At 37.9% G+C, this 26048-nt stretch overlaps 3 protein-coding genes across 6 annotated transcripts; 1 reads left to right on the top strand and 2 right to left on the bottom strand.

Moving 5' to 3' along the window:
• The first annotated feature begins 6820 nt into the window (after positions 1-6820).
• Positions 6821-7607, top strand: LOC131326474 (uncharacterized). Its single transcript, XM_058359268.1, has 2 exons — positions 6821-7058; positions 7105-7607. The coding sequence occupies exons 1-2, from the start codon at positions 6821-6823 to the stop codon at positions 7605-7607; spliced, it is 741 nt and encodes a 246-aa protein (XP_058215251.1).
• Positions 7608-8046: 439 nt separating this feature from the next.
• Positions 8047-13290, bottom strand: LOC131303410 (1-acyl-sn-glycerol-3-phosphate acyltransferase LPAT1, chloroplastic). 4 transcript variants are annotated; one of them, XM_058330260.1, is made up of 7 exons: positions 13138-13290; positions 12995-13038; positions 10707-10773; positions 9918-10112; positions 9407-9813; positions 9112-9213; positions 8047-8463 (listed from the first exon to the last, which is right to left on the bottom strand). In XM_058330260.1, exons 1-7 carry the CDS (start codon positions 13202-13204, stop codon positions 8248-8250), a joined length of 1098 nt encoding a protein of 365 aa, XP_058186243.1. In that variant the 5' UTR covers positions 13205-13290; the 3' UTR covers positions 8047-8247. The 4 variants fall into 4 exon arrangements, with proteins under 4 accessions (XP_058186243.1, XP_058186267.1, XP_058186252.1 ...); XM_058330284.1 differs by lacking the exon at positions 10707-10773 and having other exon boundaries at positions 13138-13260; XM_058330269.1 differs by lacking the exons at positions 12995-13038; positions 13138-13290 and adding an exon at positions 10859-11830.
• A 4722-nt stretch (positions 13291-18012) lies between these two features.
• Positions 18013-23647, bottom strand: LOC131303426 (transmembrane 9 superfamily member 9-like). The gene is made up of 7 exons (XM_058330294.1): positions 23319-23647; positions 21226-21390; positions 21028-21137; positions 20825-20933; positions 20600-20712; positions 20345-20495; positions 18013-19566 (listed from the first exon to the last, which is right to left on the bottom strand). Exons 1-7 carry the CDS (start codon positions 23439-23441, stop codon positions 18409-18411), a joined length of 1929 nt encoding a protein of 642 aa, XP_058186277.1. The 5' UTR covers positions 23442-23647; the 3' UTR covers positions 18013-18408.
• Between the last annotated feature and the right edge of the window lie 2401 nt (positions 23648-26048).

Genomic DNA, 26048 nt, shown 5'->3' on the forward strand with positions numbered 1-26048 from the left:
CAATTTCGTCTCCACCATCTATATCTACCTCTACTCCAACTACTTCCACTCCTTCTAAACCAGCTGGTCCAAATTAAAAGTCACCCCAGTTAATGGTGCAGTCAACTTCTATGCAAATTGTTATAAGATTTATGGGTTTGGTTTAGCACAGGCTACATACAGTAAATTCGTAGTTGCAAATAGTCGAATCTGAATATTTGGGTGGGGGAGACTGAAACGATGTCGATCAGGTTTTCTTGAGACCTCGCGTCTTCAACACTTGAGGTCCACCAAACGACTTCGGTCGAATTTCACATAGACTTCGCATTTTCAATCTATGAAGTTCTATCAAGCCTAATAATTTGTAAATTGCTAACTCATTTTGAGTTTATCTCAATCGAAAGTGTTCAAGTGATAGGTCTTGTCAAGAAGATAAAACTTGATAGATATCATGTTGTTGAGATGTCAATTGATACATAATCGGAGATGATTTTGGCGATATTTTTTTAAGGAAAATAGATGTGGCTGCACTTGATAAACCCCACCTCGCATCTCATTGTAGAAATCCTTGTCTTGCATACAGCACAGTCCAGAGCAATCCAATACCTTCAAATGGTTCTCTATATTCTTATTCAACGCAAGTGCCCTAAAACAATCTCGCGGAGTTTGTGTGGAACACCGAAACCTTATGTCTTGGAGATTCAATATTCCATACCATGCAATCTGATTAACGAGTCCATCTACATCTTCTTCGTTTTTTATCAAAACAAATGACTATGCTTTTGATGTGTCGAAATCTTCTAAGAAGATTCGGGAGTAGATGGCACTTCTTGGCGTTCACATTCAAACTATGCTTCACCCGGTTAGATATCGAAAGGAACCGCTTTGAGACCAAAGATATCGATCCCAAGTCACGTTCATCATCTTCTCTCAGTTTTTGGAATATAAGTTCCCAGCAATCATCTGGGAAGTAATCAACCATGTCCTTGTTTCTCCATTATTGATGAGTTCGAGAAATGAAAAAAGAGATTAAATTTCCTCTTCTTTCTCAGTTCCCAGCAATCATCTGAAAAGTAGTTTCTTTGTTTTTAAAACCAAAGAAAGTAGATGTTTCAGAAAACAGAGAAAACGTACGTATGTTGAATTTAAATAAGAGCGGAAACAAAATTTTTATAGTGGACTTGTTGTGCAATGTTGAAGATGCGCCCGGAGCACATTTAGATGCGCCTGGGCGCATAGGATTGCGCCTGAGCCGCACTAATGCTGCATAAGGTGTCAAACTTTGCGGACTTGCCCCGGACACTCCCGAACTCCAATTTGCACGTGGTTTGAACTGTTAGAAAGCTTGTCCAATCTACTTTCTATCCCAAGTAGTTTGGATCAAAAATCATTTCCACATCAAAAGAAGTGGCTATTTTACCCTCGATAGGTAAAAAAAGACGCAATATTTCGGTAAAATGCTTCATTTCCAATCGGATCAAGACGCATTATATATTAATAAATAATGTTTTAAAAGTACTAAAAGATGGTGGAATCAAACCATAAAGTTTTTTGGGTTTCGTTCATGAAAACTGATTAGAAACAAGACCACTATAAAAATCGTCGAAGCCAAGCGACCCTCTTCAGTGCAGTGCCTACTTGGGCCAGTGGCCGGGCGCATCTTTGGTCGATATCTTTGGTCTCAAAGCTGTTTTTTTCAATATCTAATTGGGTGAAGCGTAGCTTAAAGGTAAATGATGAGACACCCTATTTACTCCCAAATCTTTTTCGAAGGTTTCCACACATCGAAACCAAGTCATCGACACTGATGCCCACAAGGACATAGATGGACTCGTCGATCAGATTTCACTGTCTGATTTATTGAATCTCCAAGCCACAAAGTTTCGTTGGTGTTCAAGAAGAGATCTGCGAGATGCTTTTTAAGGCACTGGCAGCGTTGAATAAGAATATAAAGAACAATCTGAAGGTATTGGATTGCTCTGGTGGCCTGATCTCTATGCAGGACAACGATTTCCTTTTGATAGCGGATTTGTTCCTATGTCAGAGCTTCTAACAGTATTTGCCGACACATGTCAAATGGTATTCTATCTCTACCAGTGTATCAGTTGCAGCAACGTCCCAACGCGATGAAAATAAGGTGGTAATAACAGAAGCTGCTATTTCTTCCAAACAGAAAACAAAAATTTCCAGAGGAACGCAGTGCCGTCGGTGTGAAATAAAGAACAGCGCTGTTGTAATGCATGATATGTATGGAACTGACTGTAGTGGTAAGTTCAAAGTAAATAGATACACAAAAGAAACTGTTTCATAGAATCATAGTGATTCAAACAAGACAATTGACCAGCAAGAACATAAAAAAGAAAAACAGACTGTTTCATAGTACTAAGATGTTGATGATGAAACTCTCAAGAGGAGCACCCCTCTAAGCTCGACTCCCTCTGGTTATCTCTCACCCTCACCACAAGTCTCGCCTTGGGTGAAGTACTAAGATGTTGATGATGAAACTCTCCAGAGGAGCACCCGTCTAAGCTAACTCCCTCTGGTTATCTCTCACTCTCACCACAAGTCTCACCTCCGATTAAAAAAAAAAAAGTCTCGCCTTGCATGAATCATGATGATGAAACAGTTTCTGATTATCTAATGGAGTGTGGAGAGACCTATGAACCTTGTGGACAGTCTTATAGAATGAGCGATTACCCTAGAAGTAGGGATGTGTACATAGAATGTGTAAATGGGCGCCAAAACGTACTTTAGCCATTGTGGCTCCAATGATCTCTGAATCGGTCTCCCTTTGAGTAACTTTTCATTAATTTAATTGCTCATTTCCATCATATTTTAATACAGCGAAAACCTTATTTATTATATAATATAATTTGTCTTAATCCGATTTAAAATGAGAACGATACAAGCGTTTTACTGAAATAATTTATTTTTCGACCAATTGAGGGTAAAATGGTCATGTATTTTGATGGACAAAATATTTTCTATCGAAACCAATTCAGAAGGAAAGTAGATTGGACAAGCTTTCTAACGGTTCAAATCACGCGCAAATTGAAGTTCGGAAGTGTCTGGGACAAGTTCTCAGAGTTGAACTTGTTGTGCAATGTTCAGGATCCGCCCGGGCCGCATTGAAATGCGCCTGGGCTCATAGGACTGCGCTGGGGCGCATTAATGCCGCATAAGTTGTCAAACTTTGCAGAATTGCCCGAGACACTCCCGAAATCCAATTTGCACGTGCTTTGAACGGTTAGAAAGCTTGTCCAATTTACATCAAGACCCATTGACGTACAAAATAATTTTCATTGAAAGCTTGTCCACCTTTTCACCCCCATTAGATTTATATCCCTCAGTCTTTCGCAGTTCCTCACCACCTCCATCATATCTGTCACTTCATTGCAGAATCCAATATCCAAATATTGGAGATTTCGACACCTATGTCCCATCATTGCCATTCCTTTGTCATTAATTTTTCAAATCTTCAAATTCACTACAGAGTTGTCTGAATATCTCCCAAAAATTTCTGAAACCTGAAGACAATCGATATTGAGTTGTCCATCAAGATCTATAGAAGTTAGATTAGATAAATACTAAGCCAAATCGTTTATACCCGTGTTTGAGAGGGCCCAATTTCTCAAGGTTAGCTCTTCCAGTGTCAATTCACATGCCTGCAAAAGAAATTTTAATCCCCCAAGGATTTCAGGATACTGGCCACTGAAGCCAAGAAGTTTGAGCTTTCTTAACCGAGTACATGCTTTGGCAACTAAGCAAATGCGCTTGTCCAAAATGAGTTCTTGAGTCATGGTGAGAGAGTGTAGATTTTTGGCATTGGCTAACGCGTTTTCAATTGTAAATGAGGATGCAGAATGTTGTAACGACCACAATTCTAGAGAAAGAGAGGTCAAATTGCTTTCTCGATTGAGTTGAGGTTGCCTAGGTTTGAGTCGAGCTTGAACTTGTTCACGAGCCTTAATGATGCATCGAATTGCACATGGCTGTTACAAATTACTCTTGGCCACATGGAATAACTTCTGGCCACATCGAGTTGCACTTGGCCGCTATGAATTACTCTTGGCCGCATCGAATTGCACTTGGCCACTTTATATTGAACTTGGCAGCTTCAAATTGCACTTGGCCTCGTTGAATTTCTGTTGGCCGCTTCAAATTGCACTTGGCCGCTATGAATTACTCTTGGCAGCATCAAATTACTTTTGGCCGCATCGAACTATACTTGGCCGCTTTGAATTGCTGTTGGCCGCTTTGAATTGTACTTGGCCGCTACGAATTACTATTGGCCGCATCAAATTACTTTTGGCCGCATCGAACTACAGTACTTGGCCGCTTCGACTCTTAGCCGCTTCGAATTGCACTTGGCCGCATTGAATTGCTCTTGGCCGCATTAAATTGCACTTGGCCGCTTCAAATTGCACTTGGCCACTACAAATTGCTCTTGGCCGCATCGAATTGCATTTGGCCGCATCAAATTCCTCTTGGCCGCTTCAAATTGCACTTGGCCGATACGAATTGCTCTTGCCCTATCGAATTCCTCTTGGCTGCTACAAATTACGAGTTTAGAGCCACATATAAAAATCTTGTTACGTACTAAATAAGTTCATCCATATTCAAAAAAAATAAATAAATATATAAGTGTACATTACTTGTATAAGTTTACACTTGTGCAAGTTATAAAATTTTCACTATATTGATACAGAAGTTTATACATATTCAAGTTTATATATAAAAATCTCATGACATATTTATGGTTTAGATTTGCGAGCTTAATCGAGGCGAATTAATACAATTAGATTTATGCTTGCCTTATTCATTAAACGAGCATAAAATTGAAGAGCTCAAATTTGGTTCGTTTAATAGAGGAATCAATTAAAACTCGAACGAGCTTCGACTGAATCGAGTCTCGAACAATTTACAAACGATTCGGTTCATTTCTTGTGTTGTGCCTAAGTTCTTTGGGGCCCACATGAGTTTGAGGTCAACAAGTGGGTGAGAACCAACGGCCATAAAGAAGAACTACCTTCATTAATCTTGGCAAAAAAACTCGTAAACATAAAATTCAGTTACTGGCTACCTTCATTAAATTTAAACCCTCAAACTCTTAAATTTCCATATCTCACATAAGATATTTTCTATTTGGTACTTTAAAATTGGTGAAAATAGCTATATAAAAGGCCGACATTGATCTCATATTTTGGGACATTTATTAAATCTACCCCTATATTTGTAATAATTTATGGAAAGACATATTTGTTCACGAGTCTATCGAGCCAATTACTTATATGCTCAAGCTTGGCTTGAATTCATAAACAAACAAAAAAAATGTGATTGAGCTTGGCTTATATTTTTTTCAAACGAGTTTGAACAAGCCAAAATTCAAGCCGAGCTCGAGCTTGGCTTGAGCTGTTTGGTTCATTTAGCAGCCCTAGTCAACAGCGACAACATGAGGCTTAGCCCGCGGTTTATTCATTTGTAAGCAAGGCCTCAATATGTTTACATGAACAAAAGACTAAGCTTAGTACATTTGTAAGCAAGGCTATGACAATCTTCTCACTACCCCCAAAAAGACTCACCAAACCACCTCATGATAATAGCAAATCTAATGATCACAGACACTAACATAGACACCAGACAAACCCCATCCACACCCGACACACCCCCGATGGAATAAGGAAACGTGCTAGAGAGGGAGAGATGGATTGCAAAGGAATGGCAATGATTGGAAAAAGGTGTCGAAATCTCCAATATTTGGACATTGGATGCTGCAAAAAAGTTACGGATAAAGGTGTAATGGAGGTGGTTAGGAACTGCGCAAGGCTGAGGGATATCCTTCTAGGTGGGTGTGAAAAAGTGAGCAGCGATATTTTACCTCAGATGGCGTTTTCAAGGCCCTCCCTTAGGAACATTGATCCACTAAGTCACGACGGCCTCAGTGAAAAGATCATAAACAAAGACTTGTCCTTTGGCTGCCGGATTGAAGGATTTACGTGACTCTGTGTAGTTGTCTTGTCCTCCTATTTTACTGCTTTGAATTCATTTGCTTGTGATCACAGAAAATAAAACTTTGTTTGATTACAGTCATTAACTTATAGTTCTTCCACTATTTCAAGTTTTTCTTGTAATGTTGTCAACAGTGGTTGAATATTACAACCTCTAAAACTGAAATATTAGCTTGGGCGGCCTCATCACTCTTTGCCAATTGATTTTGAGTTGGATGATTTAACATAGTATTAGAGATAGGTTTTTGTTTTGAACAGCAAGAAGAGGATTTTATTAACCTTTGGAATAGTACAAAGATCAAACGGATTGCAAGCATGACGGCATCACAACAAGAAAGAAGCATCCCAACAACGTTGCCACCTCACCAATTGACAATCATATGCCACCCCGGACCCAAAGCTAAACATAGTTGGCAAGATACCAACCCAAAAAGATTAACGTATGAAAATAATCCTCACCAATGAGTTTACATGAACAAAAGATCACTAAGCTTTAGGACATTTGTAAGCAAGGCTATGGCAATCTTCTCATTAGTGCGGGTAAAAAGATAACAGATGATGGTGTTGATGCATTGGCATCAAAGCTTAAGTAGTTGAAGCAGATTGCGTTTACTGGTGATGCTCGTTCCATTACTGATAAATCACTTATTTCTCTTTCCACAAAATGTATAAAACTGAGGGAAATCAGTTGTTGCATGAGCAGCATCAGTCAACATCGTGTGACTGGAGACGGAATTAGTTTTGTGATGCGGCATAGTGCCAATTTGACCTCTCTCTCTCTCTCTCTCACGCTAGTATTGGGGTCATCACAACATTCTGCTTTCTCTTTTTCAATGGAAAACACATTCACCAATGCCAAAAATCTGTATTCTCTCACCATGGGTCGAGATCTCATTTCGGACAAGCATATTTATTTACTCGCAAAAGCTCGTCCTTCATTAAAGAAGCTGAAGCTCATTGGCAACAAGGGCCAATATTCTGAAATCCATGGTGCATTAAATATGCTTTTGCAAGCATGTCAGTCGACACTGGAAGAGCTAACCTTAAGAATGTTGCCACTCACAGACACAGGTATGGGCGATGCCTGCTAAGTATCTCTCTAGTCTAACTTATGTAGATCTGACTATATCTGTTGGGTTGACTAGTATCACCTTTTGCACCCTCACAAAAAGTTGCCCTTTACTTAAAACACTTAAGATGGCATACTCAAAAGGAAAAGAGATGGATAAATTTTCTCCAGATTATTTACAAGAAAACTATCGCATCCGACTCCTTGATATTTGGGACAATAGTTGGTTGACTGATATGACGCTCAAGAACTTAGGGCAAGTTTGCCCAAATCTTCAGTTCCTCGGTGTAAGTCGTTGTCTGCACCTCACCAATTTTGGCATTGGAGAAGTTTTGAGGAGATACCCCGCCATAACACAACTGCATATCAATGGTCTCGAGGTTTCAGATATTTTTGGATGTTGCTCTGACCATTCTGTAGTAAATTTGAAGAATTTGAAAGCTCGTGGAACCCAAATTAATGACGAAGGAATGGCAATGATTGGAAATAGGAGTCAAAATCTCCAATATTTGCACATTGGATACTGCAAAGAAGTGACAGAGAAGGGGTAATGGAGGTGGTGAGGAATTGTGAAAGACTGCGGGAAATAATTTTATTTGGGTGTGAAAAAAGTGAGCAGAGATATTTTACCTCAGATGGTGTCATCAAGGCCCTCCCTTGGGAAGATTTACCACCATGATACAGTCAGATGCCTGCTTGGCTGCGTACTTCGAATTCATATGCTTGTGATCACCAAAAAACTCTGTTTTATTCCAGTTATGACCTTATAGTTCTTCCATTATTCCAAGTTTTTCTTTTTTTAATGTTAGAGCTTCTGTCACGTTGGTTACTCCAAAATTAGTATATAAGCTCTCTCCGCTCAATTGATTTTGAGTTAGATGCTTTAGCATTTAATATGGGATTCGTCTTCTGCTTTCCATTTAGCTTGAAAGCGTGCTTCCTTTAGCATTTATAATATGGGATCCTTTTTCTGCATGCCCGATCAGTCAGTAAGAAAAGATAGCAAGAATTGTTCGTATTTATAGCATTATTCTACACTGACAGGTTAAGTGCATCAAGGATAATCAAAAAAAAAAATTACATTAATTTCAATGCATGGTAGAACAATGCGTCAGAAAATTCATACATCATATTACCCCCGTCCGCAACAAGGGTTACCTATTTGGATGCAAGGACAAAATTTAAGCAGCATCAGCCTTGATGAACAAGCCCATCTGCAATAATGTTTCTAGCTTGATTTCGAAGTATTTCTGGATCACTTCCTTCAATGGGCTTGTGGATAATAACTCTAACAGATCCCAGATTTAGTATACGCTCCCTTCCGGCAGGCATGATTTTACCAGTCCCAATAATAGTGATAGGAACAACAGGCACTTCGGTTTTTGCAGCAGTACTGAATGCACCTTTCTGTGAATCAACAAACGTAGAATGGAATCAAACAGGAAAACGATACCCAAGAAAATCTTAGGAGCTGAATCTTAAACTTTACTCGAATGGAAAAATTTTACAATTTTTATTGGTAAGTGATTTCTCCTAACATAAGCTTGCAAAACTCAGTCCCTAGGATGTGGACATGAGAATCCTATCATAGTTGAATGGATAAAAGAGGTGACAAATGGTCACAAACGAAGAGACACGGTGGATTCTTGTTGGTCCATTTTGCTTTCTCAACCAAAAAATGAGAGAAACTCAAATCCTTTCTTTTCTCGCTATTTTAAACCTTGATCTATATAATAGAGAAATGTACCTACAGCTCAGCCAGTGATAACATGCATCATTGACATCTACATTTCCACAAGTACACACAACAGTTATGACTTTGGAACAATTTACCCCTACTGCATTATGCTGTTGAGAAGACGAATAATAGAAACTTGAATTCAGTTTTCTTCCATGCTTTCCAGCCACTGAATAACAGTTGCTAGGATGGATGTCAATTGTCAGGTTATGCAATGACACAGGTTTTTGTTTTGTTGCCATTGGATTTGACTCGAGGACAATACTCAAGAAGCACACACATGCATTTTTGGATGAGAAACGAAACATTGATCTTACCTTGAAGGCCCCTAACTTTCCATCTTTACTCCGAGTACCCTCAGGGAAGAAAAAAACAGATGCTCCCTTCTTAAGAAAATCCGTACACCGCTTCAAGCATTCCTACATTTGCAAGGAAAGCATACAGAATAAAATTCACCAAAATAAACATAAATATGAGAGAGAGAGAGAGAGAGAGAGAGAGAGAGAGAGAGAGAGACACACACACAGGAAAAATTGACAAAAAGTGAACTTTGTTAACTTAACATTACTCAATACTTATCACATAAGTATATAGAAAGAATGAGGGAAGTACCAATTGGCTTCTGGGGTCCATGCGTCGTAAAGGAATAACACCCATCAAGATCATGGCCCAACCAATAATAGGAAAAACAAAAATAGAAGTCTTGCTGATAAACTTGAAGCTTCTCCCAATAGCAAGAAGAGCATATATGTCTAAAAAGCTCTGGTGGTTGGACACGTATACAGCAGGGGTATCTGGTGCCGGCAAATTTTCGAAACCCTTAATGTCAACGTTAAGCAATGGAGTGACAGTTGCAAGTGCCCAAATTCTTGCAATAAAGTAATGAGCTTGTCTACGGTATCGATCCAACAAGAGCACGAAAGGATGTGCCACCAGCATAAGCACAAAAAGGAAAATGGCGACAACAGCAGTAACAGCATAAAAGCAAATTCCTCTCACTTTTGGAACTACATGACGTCCTGTGCTTTATTAAGGATAAAAGCAGAGAAAAGAAAAACAGGATTAAGGTAAGGATAGCATTCGAGATTGAAATTGAAAACCAGAAACGGCTAAGGTGAGGAACCTGATAGAGGATAAGAAGCACCGGAAGTCCCAGTTCCAGCAAGCTCAGATCTTACAGCTATGTATCTCAACAATTTCTTCCTGTTACGTGATTCACTATCCGAATAAAGACTATAACACCCTTTGTTTGGGTTTAAAGAGCAACAAGTTGCAATTGCGTAGTTCCTCGGCTTAAATAAAATGTTATGTGGACCACCTGCAGAAGACAACAAGCAAAATTAGAGGTCACGCGCAAATCCAATTTTACTCCCACAAATAATTAAGAAGTGGAACTCAACAAGAAGAAATAATGACATGAAAAAAAGTAGCATATTGGGGAGAGAACCTCCATTCCCTAACAGAATGCCATGTCCTCTTTCAGTTAGCAAATAGCTGCCGTATTTACAGACGCATGGGAACATATTTCATGTGGGCTCTGAAAACACCAAATAAAAACAAAACAACATGTAGGCCAACTGCTTCTGCCCCTGAGACTTGCATGGCTCCCATGATCCACTAATGAGGAAGAAGCTACCATTTACCAAGGGTCCAAGAGGCAACCCGGGTTAGCAACCTTATATGCTGCTATGGTTTTACAATCACCAAAGTTAACAAAATACCCTTAATACTCCCACAGACGGATGTAATGGCAAAACTGTGAGCTTGAGTCCAGTACTCATTAGGCTTCAAAGGCCCGAGATGTATATCCATCTTGCAGGTGGTTGAATCATATTTGTAAGGGTGCAGGAAAGTAGGTTTGGAATAGCGGCAAAGACAATGCAAATTTATTTCGCCAGTGATGTAAACTTACAATGTAATGCCTTTCCTGAAGTTGCATGACTAGACGGAGAGGACCCCATGTATAGTCCATTGTACGACTGCAGAACACATTAATAGCTGTCATAAACAAGATTCCCAGTAACTGAAGCTATACATAGAAAGAAATAGCTATCTTAAGTTTACTCTTTGTTGCATTGTCAAAGCTTTGTCCTTGCATGGATACGTTCTCCTATGTGTACACATTCAGGAAGAATAAATGTAGAGCAGCACCGCAATAAGACCCCCTCATTAAACCTTATTTGAGGACTGGTTGTCTACAAGTTTGTGCACAGGAAAGATAAGAAACGAGAAGAAAGATAAATGAACCTTATGATCTAAGGCATTCAAAGGATTGACTCTAAAGGCCACCTCAAGGAAGGGAGGAGAAAAGGAGAAAGTGCTTATCCTCCAAGACCATATATAAGAGGATATTACTGGATTTCAAAACTTTTCTGAATTTGGGAACTTCAAATGAACAAGTGATTCCTAACTAACCTAGATTAAACCTAATACAACACAAGAGGCCTACGACAGACATGTACTAAAGCACCAAACAGGATGCCTGATGAAAGCAATTAACACAGCACTGTGCTATGCAAAATCATCCACGTACCCAAGCTATTTGTCAAACCTGAATTGTCAGTAACTGAAATCCAAAGCAGTTATATTTGTGGACGTCTATGAAAACAATCCAACAAATATCCATCACACAGGAACAACGGATCACTGTGTAGTACGTCCAGAGATTTCTTTGATAGACTATAGGTCTGATTTTTCACCTCTCAATTGGTATAATATACGATAAGTCAAATTTTAGACAACATTGGAGACAAGGTTCCCTAGACCATCAATCTAATAATCAAAATGCAGCAACCACCCAGTAATCATCGCTATTCGCTAACCTCCTGTGTTCATTCCTATACAATATTGCAAACAATCCAAACTCCTGCGATGACAACATTGCCCACATGGGAGGGCTTAAAGTAGTACAAGTAATTCTAAAGGATACTAAAAATAAAGAAAGCACGACACTGAAAAGAAACTCATAGCTGGCTTTCCTATTGAAACTGCCTTCCGATGACTAGCAAACTGCCAAATGAATTGATAAAAAGAGGAAACACAACAGCAGCAGCAACCAACACTGTACATCTGAAGTGTAGTTCCAACCTTGGAGAAGGAAACAATGCCTATACAGCAGCATCTTTGAACACAAGTTAGGTAAGGAAAATCCTGATCTACTAATTCACTAGTTGATAACTTTTTGCATTTGCCAAGTGACTCTTCGGAAATTCAATCAAACAAAGCAAAGATGTTACCATCCAGACCATTGCAGAGCATAAGAAGATCAGGAAAAATTAAAGCTAAAATTGAGCAATTGGCAAAGCTTTTGAAACTGACCGGTTTCAAGTGAAACCCACTTGGCAGCAGAATACAAAAAATTATAAACCCTAACTCGGATACTAGGATTCTTCCTACTGCTGTAAGCAGTGAAGGTTATCACCTAATCAATGAAAGATATTTACAAATAGACTCTTCAGGGAAATTTATTAAACAAAAGCAAAGATATTGGAGTACTACGTAAACCATTGCAGAGCATAAGAAGATCAGGAAAATTTAAAGCTAAAAGTGAGTAAAAGGCAAAGCTTTGAAACTGACCAGTATTCAAGCAAAACCCACTTGGGATCGAATGTAACAAATTATAAGCCCTAATTCGGATACTAGGACTCTTCCTAATGCTGTTAGCAGTGAGTGTCAGCTAATTAACATGTGTATGTATGTGAGAGGGATTGGCACATAATCAACAAAAGCTTATATGGATAAACATGTCTATAAATTCCCACACCAATGTAATAATAAGACAACTAAACAATCAATTGATTCCCCTAATATGATCCTAAATACAACTGACAAAAAGACTCAAGTTCGAACTCGTGTTCGACAAGCTTGACAATTTTCTTGAAAGTAGTCAAAGCTTTCAAACCAAGCTCAAGCAAGCTACTACTCCGCTCATTGGGCTTATACTACACTAATACAAAATATGGAAACTTCACGAGATCAATTCAATTAAAAGCTCGTTTGATATCAGCTCATATCATAATTAAGCTAAGCTTGAGTGCACTTTTGAAGCTCGATAAGTTTTTAAACCAAGCCTGAACAATTCATGATTAGCCCTAAGCCTAAACGAACGTGAGAGAGAGAGAGAGAGAGAGAGAGAGAGAGAGAGAGAGAGAAAGAGAGAGAGAGCATAGTATGAGAACCAAGAAAATACAGTGTAATTACCGGGCGAAGAGGAGATGGAAACAAAAGCCTTGACCGCTTCGTACCTGAAGATAAAAGAAGAGTACCAAGAAAGATGAGGCAACGGTTATATGAAGATGGAGAGAGAGAAACAGAGTTTAAGAGAGAGAGAGAGAGATACATACATAGGAGTAGTGGAGCGGAGGGGAGGAAGAGGAAGTCGTTAGATTTTAGACGAGAGGAGACTTCCATGGGTAATCTGTGATCGACTTCTTCTGCCAAAGGGTTTTGCCGTTTTGGTGTTGAGCTTCAAGTTAGTGTTTCTCAACGAAATGTTACAAACATAATATGATAAGAATTAAAAAGGGAAATGATTTTGCAAAAAAATACACAGAGAGCCGCGTTAACAAAGAAAAAAAGTGTGGCAAAATCAGCGGCCATTAATATATACATATATATATAGTGCCCTTCTAACGCGGGCGCCCGTATTCAAACAAGTTGCGGACTTTGCTTTTTCCGATTGAATTTTGATTATCCAAACCATTCAATGTGTTCAGAACGTGATTTTAAGGGTACTCGCGAGAAATCGGGAAAAAAAATAACCAGGAAGGGCTTGATTTGAGCAGTTTTTATTTGAACCGTTCAATAAAAAATAAACAAAAACTGCTCGAATGAAGCCCTTTCCGGTCTTTTTTTTGCTGATTTGTGGCGAGTACTCTTAAAATCATGTTCTGAACACATTGAGCTGTTCGGATCATCAAAATTCAATCGGGAAAGGCAAAGTCCGCAACTTGCTTGAATGCGGGCGCCTGCATTAGAAGGGCACTATATATATATATATATATATATATATATATATATATTGTACTAAATTTTTTGTTGTCTATGGAGCACGAAAATATAATTTTTGAATACTTTTATTCTTTTGACTTGGATATACTAATTATAAATTGAGGATGAATCCATTTTTTTTAAATATCTATTACGGTTTTATGTGCTATTTTCAATTGTTTATACTCCTTTTGCCTCATTTTCTTTGTCCTTTTTTGGTAATCACGTCACTTTTCAATCGTTTATATCTTTCAATATGAATCTCCGAAAATTATGCAATACGAATCTTGTTTGATAGTTCTTGATTAGGCGTATAATACAAAGTTCTCAAAATCATGAAAAATATTATAGATTGGGATATATAAGCATTTAAAGAAGGGTATTGTTAATTCCACGGGAGGTTTTGTTAGTGCCACGGGAATTAATTACACATCAACCTAATATACCTTAATTGTCCTCCCTAGTAATCAGCTTTGTTTTGACTTCTCCATAGCCATTGCTTCCCTAAGATCCCAACCAAAATTCTTTCTTCTGCAAAGAATTAAAAGCATAAAATAATAATTATATTATATTTACCAAAATTCTTTCTTCTGCAAAGAATTAAAAGCATAAAATAATAATTATATTATATTTTTACTCTCTAGGTTAACGGGAAATCACCACATAACCAAAACCATTAAAAATCAAAATTCTTGTCCGCCATTAAAGATGCATTCCAAGAAGCATTAGAAAATAACGAGAACATGTACTATGAAGTTCCGAGAGAGGGGGAAAAAAAAAAAGAAAAAGTTTGTAATGCGTTCTTTACTTAGCCCTTGACAATCTTTATTGAAACCTATCTATTGTCTTCATTTCTTTTGTTTTTTTATTATTGTTAATTTTTTTTAATCAAGAAAAGTGAATAAATTCCAAGAGCCATATGTAGCGATCCACTGATGTACAGGACAAAAGAGAAAAAGTCATCTTTTTTTTCTTTTTTTTTTCGTCCACGTGCATCGAACATGCAAGATGTTAGTTGTTTTTAGATGATGAAGGAGTTTAAGGAAGTTATTCTTTGTAGAAGAAAGGATTTTGGTTGAGATCTTGTGATAGCGGAGTATTAAATTGCATTAGGAATGAAAAAGATTTGAAGTGGGATATGGATTATACAGAAAGTCACCGAGGTGGTTAGTTTAGGAATTGACTAGAGAGAAGTCGAAACAAAGCTGATTACTAGGGGGAGGGCAATTGAGGCATGTTAGGATGATGTGTAATTAATTCCCGTGGCACAAACAAATCCTCCCGTGGAATTAACAGCTTCCTTTAAAGAATGACACGAATAACGATACTAGACAAACAAAATGAGACAGATGATGTAAAAAATATACAATATGAATCTTATTTGATAAGACAATAACTTTAAAAACATAAAATATACAATGAAAAATATTAGCAATTGAAAATTGCACGCAGAGAGAGTAGTAAACAATCAAAAAGTATAGGAATACACCTCTAAAACATAACTCCAGACACAATTGTGTTTAAAACTGTTAGATGCGTGTGATTCATGTGCATCTAATAGTACGGTTTTATTCGGAGTTGTGTTTTAATGATGAATTTAAAGTAGGGAAAAAAATTGAAATAGTCCTTGTAGTTAAGTGTTTGTGTCAATTTGGTCCCTGTAATTGTAATTGGCTCGATTTACACTCTGTACTTTCCATTTTGTTCCAATTTGGTCCAATTACTAACTTCCGTTAGTCCGCCGTTAGTCCTTTAAACAGTAAAATCAAATGGCCCCCCTTTTTGGGGGTTAAAACAGACCCGTTCGGCTAAATAAGCCAACTGGCTTAATTTTTTATCCTTATTCAAATTTTTTTCGTATTTGTTAGTTTTTCGTCAATTTTTTGAGGTTATTGTCATCATGACGAGAGGAATCTAAAAAGTAAAAAATTATTATCGAAATTCATTTTTTTTTAATAAAGACGAAAAAATTGGCTTAGGTTTATTTTTCAACATTCCTAGTCAAGAATCAGTGCATGGACCAAGTGTAGGAAAATGAATTGAATGACACGACCCTATTTTTTGTAACCACTTGGGCTGTTAAGTTAGGTTTATTGTAACACAGTTGAGTGGTTTGTTATGTCTATGTATTAGGTTATGACTTGCTAAATTTGGAATTGAGTTTATGTAATATTCTGATTTTTGGACATGGTTCTTTATCATATTGTAACTTTTGGATCTATATCATGTTGTGACTTTTGGACATGGTTCTATATGCATTTTTAGTACTATGCAGAAAAATAAGGCATCTTAGTATTTGTCCACAAGTTGAACTGGTAGACAATACCAGTGGTTATGATACTTCATGACTGATCATAAAAATGATGAATTTGAGGGCAATTTTTTGAAGAAAACTATAACCAAATTTTTTCTCCGGTGCCTCCGTATCAATGGAGAATGGAAGAATGAGTCGTGTTTTGGTTTAGAGGTATGTTAGGGCAAAAGGGGAATGAGCAACCCTATTCAACTATATAAGCCAATTGGCTTATTTTTTTGTCCTCATTCAAATATTTTTCGTATTTGTTAATTTTTCGTCATTTTTTTGGGGATTATTGTATCGTCATGACAAGAGAAATCTAAAAAGTAAAAAATTACGTTCGAAACCTAATTTTTTTGAATAAAGACAAAAATAAGTTAATACGAAAAAAATTTGAATAAAGATAATAAAAAAAAATCCAGTTGGCTTATTTAGCGGAATGGGTCTGTTTTAACCCAAAAAAAGAGGGCCATATGATTTTGCTGTTTAAATGACTAACGGAAGTTAGTAATTGGACCAAATTGGAACAAAATGGAAAGTACAGAGTGTAAATCGAGCCAATTATAATTACAGGGACCAAATTGACACAAATACTTAACTACAGGGACTATTTCAGTTTTTTCCCCTTTAAAGTATTAATCGGATCGTTAAAGAGTAACCAAATACTCATAAACGTAAGTATAAATACTACTCAGTATAAAACAGGATATAGCCAGAATATTTGAACAGATGACATCCTAATTACTACACACAAATATTCTGCTGAGATATATTTGGCCAAACTATAATTCTAACACAACACCCACATACACACTCAATCACACATCCACACTCATAATAAGAGTGGGGGTGTGTATGTGAATGTGGTGGTAGAATGATTGTTGACCAAATAAGGGAAGGTTTCCGCTTTTCAAAACAAATAAAAAATAAAAAAAAGGAGGGGGAGGTTTAACACTATAATATGACAATTTTGGATGGACGGATTTGGAGTGTATAACTGTAGTTGAAAAGGTTGCTTGTGAAGTCTTTTAAGCGAATAGACTTCACAAGCAACCTTTTCACAAAAAAAAAAACGTCATGGTAATAGTTTGCTGGGATTCGGAACAAAATGAACTCGAAGACTGCCAGAAAAACAGATTTTTAAGCCGTATATTCAATTATCACAACTAAGCTTAATGGGCCTCGATAGCTCCCTTCAGTTGTCGAAAATATCGTGTGAGAAATTGATTCCCAAGAAAAATAAAGTGAGGTGAAGTAAAGAAAAATAAAGTGAGGTGAAGTAAAAAATAATAATTTTTATTTTCCTGCATGTTTTCTGCACAGTGGAAGACCAGATAATGACTATTTATACCAAAACAAATGGTTATCTAGATTCATTAGAAATTGGAAAGGTAGGAAAATTTCTTGACGACTTGGGGAAATCATTAAAAAGTAAGAAACCTCAGTTTCAAGAAATCATATCTACAGTACTTCCTCACCTCTTCCACATGAAATGTGAGAATTCGATTCTTGCCAGAAATACGAGTGTTTGGTGTTGTGTTGATGTCCTTTGGACTTGCCCCACCCGTATGTCGCTTAACAGTATCCCTTCCACATCCCCTTAAGAATAGACTACACATTTATCGCGCGTTAAAAAAAAATCTGTGTCCACGGTTGGACTTACATATGTTCCAAAGTAATCAACAGTGTCAATTTTGAAAAAGACTTGTCATTTTAGTTAGTACAAGCATAACACCATACAAAGCCGCACTTAGTGATTATTCAGTAGTTTTCAAACACCGCCAATGCCCCAACACCACGTATTTCTATGGGGTCTACATACTTTCATTGTGGACTCCAAAAGAATATGTGACGTTCAAGAGCATTAAAGCATCATGTGGCACTACCCAAACTTCAAAGGAAGTACCTGAATCATCCAAGGACATATTCTACGTAGAGCAATATAATCAATATAACCTTCAGCTTTGTACCAGTTGATGATACAAGAATCCCTCCAAATAATATTCTACAATAACCAGTCATTTAGGACACGGAATTTGCACGAGCAATAGGCATTATCTCACAATGTCTCAGTACAAAATAATGGGGAGAAAAGAAGAAAAAAAAACCGAACCCAAAAAAAATGAAGACTTAAATCTAGGACACCGCAATAACTTGTATCGAGACATCCAAAGAGAGAAGGAAAAAGAGACCAATTTCCATCGTATAAGACCTAAAAATTCAAATTCACAAGTACCTCCGAATGGCGAGTACCTTGCTTTTTTTCTTTACCTCATGAAGACATAAATCAATCGATTTGCATTGCTTCACGTGTGACAGATTTACACTGTTAATCAATTTTCACCGATGAATAGATGAGCCTTGTAAACCAGAAACAAGCGTAGAAACCCATGGTACCCGTGAGCACAAAGAAAGCATACGAAGCGATTAACATGTAGCCAAAGTACAAAACCCCAGAAACCGGCTTCGTGATCTCAAGCTTAGTGAAGAAGTAGAAAGCGGCGTAGAGGAACAAGTAAAGAGCTGAGGATCCGGAAGTGAGGTAGGACCTCCACCACCAAAGGTAGTCCTCACTGCACAGCTGGAAATAGCACAGCACGATCGTGATCTCTGCACAAGTCACAATCAGAATTGCAAAGACGATGAAGAGGAAGCCAAAGATGTAATAGAATTGCTGCAACCAGATCGAAGTGAGGATAAAAAAGAGCTCGATGAATACGGCTCCAAATGGGAGGATCCCCCCAATGAGGATAGAGAAAATCGGGTTCATGCACCAAGCTTGTTCCGGAATTTGCCTTGGGATTTTGTTGGTTTTCACCGGATCCTCAAGAGGTGGCTTTCTAAATCCAACATAAGCACCGACAAAAACAAGAGGAACAGAAATCCCAAACCATAAAACTACCAAAGCGAACATGGTTCCAAATGGGACTGCTCCCGAAGATTTCTGACCCCAAATTAGAGCATTTAAGAAGAAAAAGATGGAGAAGGCTATTGCTGGGAAAATGAAAGCCGTTCTGAGAGCGATTTTCTTCCACTCCGTGCCTTTGAACATCTTGTAGAGACGGGCTGAAGAGTAGCCCGCAAAAAGGCCCATGAAGACCCATAGAAGAAGCAATGCTGTCATGAAACCGCCTCTGTTGGAAGGAGAGAGAAACCCTAGGACGGCAAATATCATGGTGACGAGGATCATTCCAAAAAATTGTACACCTGTTCCTACGTAAACGCAGAGGAGATCGGAGTTTGTGGGTGGTCTGAAGACATCTCCATGCACCAGCTTCCATCCAGTTTCTTCTTGGGCTTCTTCTTGTGTTTCAAGCTGATTGTATTTGGAGATATCGCGGTATAGTGTCCGAAGCATGATCATGGCCACCATGCCAGAGAGGAAAAGAACAATCATCAGTGAATTGACAATCGAAAACCAGTGGATTTGGTCATCAGCCGTTAGAAGATACGTGTCCCATCTGTATGCCCACTTCACATCACTCTCCTGAAATGCAGAAGACATCATTAGAACAACACACAACATTAACCGGAGAAGTTAATATTACTTAGTCTGTCCAGTATTCTTGGTTCCTCTTTCCCTTTCTGAATGTCCCCCAAGTACTGTCCTTTTTTTTTTGAAAGATAAAAGCAACAAAATTTGTAACCTTCAGTACGTTGCCAATTGTAAATGAGATTAAATTCTTTCCGGATGAGGTGGAAACATCATGGTTTCCGCCACCCATTGTGGGCCCTACTGAGCATTCACTGCAATAATCTGAACCGTTCATCTTGTAGAGTCCGAAAAGTTATATGTCCACGTAAAAAAAATTAGCTTGATCGGACATCAAGAACTAATCCAAATTTAAATTTGGTCATGGACAATTTAACTTAAAATCCTAGTGACAGAATCAGGCCGTCCGTTTTATAAACCAAAATTCAATTTTTGACATAGCTATTGATGTCCGATCAAGCAGATTTTTTGCGTACACATATTAATTTTCGGGCCCTCCGAGATGAACGGTTCAGATTATTACAGGAAATGCTCGGTAGGGCCCACAATGGGCCGTGGCGGAAGGTTTCCGCCTCTTCCGGACATAACACATTCTCTAAATGTAAATACCTACAGATGTATTTGAAAGTGGGGAAAACTGGGGTCAAATTAGAAAATAATGCCACTGAGTATGAGTTCCAAAATACATTAATTGATGTCAGCTTATAAGGTTGGAATTCCCATATAGGACCAAGAACATGGCAAGGATGGAGTATGAGATAAGGGAACTTACCTGAAACTCGACATCATATGTGAAGATAATTTCCTTCTTATCTTCAACCTCTTGAGGAGAATCCGAAGTGGTAACTGAGCGTTTTGCATGGGGATCACAGGTCGTTAAACGAGTCGTTTCACTCCATTCACCTTCGTATTCATGCTTAACACTAATTCCACCCGAAATATACCAACAGCATAACCATAGTATAAGCATCCATTGTAGGAGATAAAAGAACCTAGTGAACACTAAGATGAAGAATTCATGATGTACCTGAATGGCCTGACTTCAAATCCTACAATCCTAGCAGCATCTGTTTGTTGGTCCTTGTGAAACTTCACCGTGAATGTTAAGTGGTTATGGATAAAATATTTCTCCTCATTGGTCTGTAAATAGTATTGATAAGAAAGAAACTATAAGAACTGCTGGCTTAGACACGAAAAAAAGTCTAAAATCTGCAGCAATTGGAGGGAAAATTCTTATTCGTCTGGTACTTACTCCGGCATACTTTCCTTTGAGACCTACGTGAATGCCATGCTGATACAGAAAGGAAGATTCCTGATCCAACCTTCGTATGGGCACAACCAGAGGAAGGTTATCCAAAATCCTGCAAGATGCAACAGAAAGAATCAATATTGCAATAACTTGAAAGCAGTAAGCAATTTTAGTCATGCTAGAGATACCCCCGAAAGAAGCCTCACATGTTCACGCGGTATTCATCATCTATCTTTTCCTTAAATTCCTTAGCAGTTTTTTCATTAAGGATTTGGCGGCAGACAACATTGCACATTTGAGGTTCTCGCATTTTAAACTGCGGGCAACAAGTTCAATAAGAAATTCAGTAATTCACACTCAAGGAACGTAAAAACAGACAAAATCATCTGAGAAATGTATCTGACCACATAAGGTGAGTTTTCAATACGATCGCCACGAAGAACTTCACCAAGATTTTCTGCACTGTCAACTATTTCCTTCGGCTTGCAGTAAGGAAGGGAATAGTAGGTGTATGGAAGCTGTGTCTTTATAGAAGTCAGTTTGTTCACTTTCACCATCAAGGCATCACCCTGAAACAAATATGCATAAAAGCTACTTAGCCATAGCAGAAGTTACCATAATAGCATTCAGAAGAATCAGAACCAATGTTCCCAGAAAACGCTAGTACCTAGTGAACTAGGTTTTGCAATTGCAAATCTCAAAATATCGTAAACCTATGTTCTGAAACAGTGAATTTAGCAATCCAAAGTGATACCATTTTTTCCCCTATAAAGGCTAGAGACATTGGAGCTTTAGCAAAACAAAATATACGAAAGTCGGTCATAATGCTTCTAGAAATGTGTACTAGACAAACAATATTGTACTTCATTGGAAGTTTAGATGAGAACATTACAGGAATGTAAGCTCAAAAAGCCTATACCCCAATCATACCACGTTACCGATCTTCATACCAAAACGATCTACGTTCCACATAACATAACATAGTTCAGAACATCATAATACATCCATTCTAGTCATGATCCACAAGAAGTCAAAAATAATCCATATTATACGAGTCTTTGGACACAACCACCTATATTTACAACACTTTACAGATTCTGTAGTAGGATTAAGACACAACCAGGACCTAGACCACCGTCCCCTCCCCAAAACAAAAATAACTAAAAAGTTCCAAAAAACAAACTAGGTTCAACACAAAAAGTTTCAGCTTACACTCCAAATGAGCAAAAAAGAAAAAGATTGCATTTGTTCTGCAGTTCATCAAAGACTTCAATAAACCATGTTTGACATCAATAACTGTAGTCTGCATCCATGATAAGGTGTTCTAGGCAACAAAGTCACTATAGAAAACCAATACAATGCTGCCAAAAAAGGGTATCATCAGCCTGTCCATAGGGTGGGAACTGGGAAGAGATGTCATGGTTCAGATAAAGCCAAGAGGAAGAAAGAAAAATGTAAATGTTGGTGTCAATGTGTGACGAAGTTTGTGTCTTTGTGGGCATGTATTTGATGCGTTTGATAAATATAGCAACACTGTGGTTGAAAGAAAACCCAAATCTACATTTACCGACAAGTTTTTGATAATTGTTAGTGCATTAGATATTTTACATGGTATTAAATGTTTAGTTTTAGTGCCAAGTCCTTGGCCAAGATATCTGAAACCACGTTGACCTTTTGACGAATATAATTTGGTGTATACAGTGGTTGATTCTCTTTCATCATCCTCTTATATAGGATGTGTGAGGTTTCCTTAATGGAAGTGAATGAGACCTTACGAGAACACCCAGAAAGTGCATTAATGGATTTTATGAGGGGTCCAAAGGTTTGCTCATACTGTAAAGTTTGTATTATATGCTAACTGCTTGAGTCGTTTGTGTGAATATGAGCACTAAAAACATGCCAACTTTTGGCAGATTGAAAGGACATAAGAGATTACAACAATGCGAACATATGACGTATTTAACCTTAATCGTGGAAGGCACATGAACTGAAAGTTAGTTGTAAGACTAGTCGATGTTGAAAACTCACCTTATTTGGTCACATATATGTATCTCTTTCTTGGGTTTTTTTTTTATCGCAATTGGTTAAAAACGGTATCATTTTACCATTTAAGGGGACTCTTTGCCGTTGGTGATTTCCATAATTTTCTAGCAGCGTGTCTACTAATAAGTTGGTAGGTAAGAACAATTAGCTACACCGGCTCAAACACATCAGTTTCATAGCTAACAACAACCAGCAAATCACATAGATCTCCAAACAATAAAAAACAAAAGACCAAATTTCACAAAATTAGGCCAGAATCGATTTCCTCGCCGTTAATTGAGTTAGATCCGACACCAAAACGCCCTTAAACAGACAAAATCACAAAGCAACTGATACGTCAAACTACGGAATCAACAAGATCTAACACATGCATATCAGATGCAAACACACCCGACACACCTATACATAAAAATGTTGTATATATATAAATAAATGTCTAGTGCAGAGGACTTGCCTTCTGGAAATCTTCGGGGTGGACGCCGGGGAGGTAGAAGGAGTGAGCGTGGTGGATGAAGAGGAGAAGAGGAACGGAGATCCATGGGAGAAATGCGAGAGGAGGCCGTCGAACCGCCATCATGGCGATTGAGAAGAACGAGAGAGAGAGAGAGAGAGTTAACGTACGGGGCGAAGAAGATCTAGATCCAGGTATGGGCTCTCTCTCACTATATGTAACTGACGCTCTCTCTCTCTCTCTCTCTCTCTCTCTCTCTCTCTCTGTCGCTGTTTGTGTCAGTTTCTGGTTTTAATGGTCGTAGACTCGTAGTCGTAGGAGTATGAGAGGAGAAGAAGAAAGTGGCTGGAGTAATTTGGGGGGTAAAAATACTCCTACGCTACTCGCTAGAGGCTGCCTAGAGCCGAGAGAGAGAGAGAGAGAGAGTTAGTTGATCCTAGCCGTTGATCCGAGTTGAAGTTTTCAGATGTGTCGGTCCAGGTAAGGACAGGGGGAAAAAAAACATACGGGTACACACTTGGATTGTGTGGAACCACTTTGGGTCTTCTATATAAAAGGGAGCAGCCCAGTTTGGTTACATCCAGTCTGAGCTATTTGTGGGCGTTTTCTGAACCACAATAATAATTGGAATCGTTCATAATTTAGAGCTCATCGAGAACAAAGATCACGTCAAAAATCAAGTTGATCTAATACAATTTGATATGTTTTGAAGCGCATTAAGCTTTTTTTTTTAAAGTATGCAACACTGGATTGCAATCCATTTGGCACAGTTATGTAACTTTTAGTGCGTTTTGAAATCATATCGTATCCGTTGAACTTTATTTTGGACATGGTCTTTGTTCTCGACGAATTCTAAAAAATGAACGATTCTGATCATTTTTGTGGGTCCTTAAATTAGACAAGACTCCCCCTATGAAGAGTTTGGCTAAATATGGCAAATGAGCTGTTTTGAATGGATTGAGTTATCCTATTACATTTAAAGTGTTGCTAACTTCAAAATTACTTTTGTTTGTGCCAAAGCTGTAGTACATAAAATCTTTGTCTCCTGTGCAAAACCCAAGGCGTTTATACATTAGAGTTTTGGTACATAAAATCTTCGTCTCTTGTGTAAAACCCAATGCGTTTATGAATTAGAGTTTTAGTATAGACAAAAATAATTTTGACATTATCACTTTCCTATATTTATACCATATCGGGTTGAGTCTCGATTAATTGGGATCAGTTACATGAAATGTATTTTTTCACTAGGCTATGTCGGTGGCATATGCTAGTATGAATTTACTACTCCTACACAAGGAGTACAATGAGGTACAAACAAACAAACCCGAGATTTTTTTACTCTCAAAACTTTCATCTCAATATAAAAAGTAGACATCGTTGGTTTCATATTAGTTTGACTTCTTGCCTTCAAATTATTTGCATTTTTAAGCAAAATGCCGATCCCAATAAAGAGGCCTTTGCTTTGCTTCATGAAACAACATTGTCTCCTCTCAAGCAGGATCTGAACCCCACCCCACTAGTTTATTCAATGAGATTAAATCCTTTTCGCCAGCGTGCGGAAATCGTGAATTTTCCGCTAACACCACTATGGGTCTCATCGTGCATTTATTGTAGTAATCTGAATCATTTATTTTTTGTAAGCGCCGCAGAGTTATAAATACCATTTTCTGTATGCATCTCTAATGTGAAAAGGGCTATTTTGATCAGTGCACATATATACACAAATATGGACTACGTACGTTAGACCAATAAATTTTACTCCCTCCGTTCCATTTTTATTGTTCATTTTCGTTTTTCGTGTCGTTCTTTTAACGCTTATATCTTCCAATATGAATCTCCAAAAATATGTAATATGGATCTTGTTTGATAGTTCTCGATTAGATCTATAATACAAAGTTTTCAAAATTATGAAAAGCATTATAAATTGGGAGATATAAGCGTTGAAAGAACGGCACGAAAAATGAAAATGAACAATAAAAATGATACGGAGGGAGTAGTAATAAATTTTCACACTCCACCTTCTTGTTATAATTGCATTACCTTTCATCCTCTTACCATCTTGTGTATGTATGAATCAAAATAAAAGAGCTCAAAATAGTTGCCCTTTTATATGTTGGACTTCTCGTGCATCTCAAATCAAAGATGTGCTAACAGAAGAATAGTGTGAAAACGATCAGGCCCCATTTAGAATTTGAAGCCCAATGGTTGGTCAAAGTGGGAACATAGCAGTAAGAGATTTATCCGCTTAAGCTTGTAGGTTTACTCTCAGTGCTAGCAGAAAAACAAAATTCTTTGAGCGGTGAAGATGCACACGGTTGTTAACTTCAAGGCTTTTGGATTAGTTGAGGTAAGCGTAAGTTAGACTCAAACACTAAAGTTATTAAAACAAAAAACTAATCTCTACAACTAACATTTTTAAACCGAGTTTTCTGTCTAATTGTTTGGCTGTCCAGTGTTTAAATTAAGCCCTTGAGAGTTGGAGGGTCCTGGTCATCTGGTTTGCACATCCCATCAATTGGAAGTTGAGAAATGAGTGATCATTAAGCTATAGAAAAGCAACAAAAGCATAAATATGAAGCAAGATCACCACAAAATCGTTTTGAAAGCTTAACAACATGCAAAATACTTTTCTTTTGTGTGTTTGTTAAATTAAGAAGGGAAAGAGGAGGGCATTGACAACCCTCCTAAGTCTAACCTGACCTATCCTACAGAAAGTTGGAACTAAAGGGCCGG

The sequence above is a fragment of the Rhododendron vialii genome, chromosome 1a, assembly GCF_030253575.1.
Source record: "Rhododendron vialii isolate Sample 1 chromosome 1a, ASM3025357v1".
Taxonomy (NCBI): domain Eukaryota; kingdom Viridiplantae; phylum Streptophyta; class Magnoliopsida; order Ericales; family Ericaceae; genus Rhododendron; species Rhododendron vialii.

What these genes read in the sequence shown, in the direction of transcription:
- LOC131326474 (XM_058359268.1), top strand. Translation starts at nt 6,821, where the DNA reads ATGGAAAACACATTCACCAATGCCAAAAATCTGTATTCTCTCACCATG. An exon ending in GTTGCCACTCACAGACACAG is followed by an intron (nt 7,059 to 7,104) that starts GTATGGGCGATG and finishes TAACTTATGTAG; the next exon opens with ATCTGACTATATCTGTTGGG.
- LOC131303410 (XM_058330260.1), bottom strand. Translation starts at nt 13,204, where the DNA reads ATGGAAGTCTCCTCTCGTCTAAAATCTAACGACTTCCTCTTCCTCCCC. An exon ending in TTCCATCTCCTCTTCGCCCG is followed by an intron (nt 10,774 to 12,994) that starts GTAATTACACTG and finishes TGTGTTCTGCAG; the next exon opens with TCGTACAATGGACTATACAT. An exon ending in TGGACCCCAGAAGCCAATTG is followed by an intron (nt 9,214 to 9,406) that starts GTACTTCCCTCA and finishes TTGCAAATGTAG; the next exon opens with GAATGCTTGAAGCGGTGTAC.
- LOC131303426 (XM_058330294.1), bottom strand. Translation starts at nt 23,441, where the DNA reads ATGATGGCGGTTCGACGGCCTCCTCTCGCATTTCTCCCATGGATCTCC. An exon ending in GATGAATACCGCGTGAACAT is followed by an intron (nt 20,934 to 21,027) that starts GTGAGGCTTCTT and finishes TGCATCTTGCAG; the next exon opens with GATTTTGGATAACCTTCCTC. An exon ending in TCAAAGGAAAGTATGCCGGA is followed by an intron (nt 20,713 to 20,824) that starts GTAAGTACCAGA and finishes TACTATTTACAG; the next exon opens with ACCAATGAGGAGAAATATTT.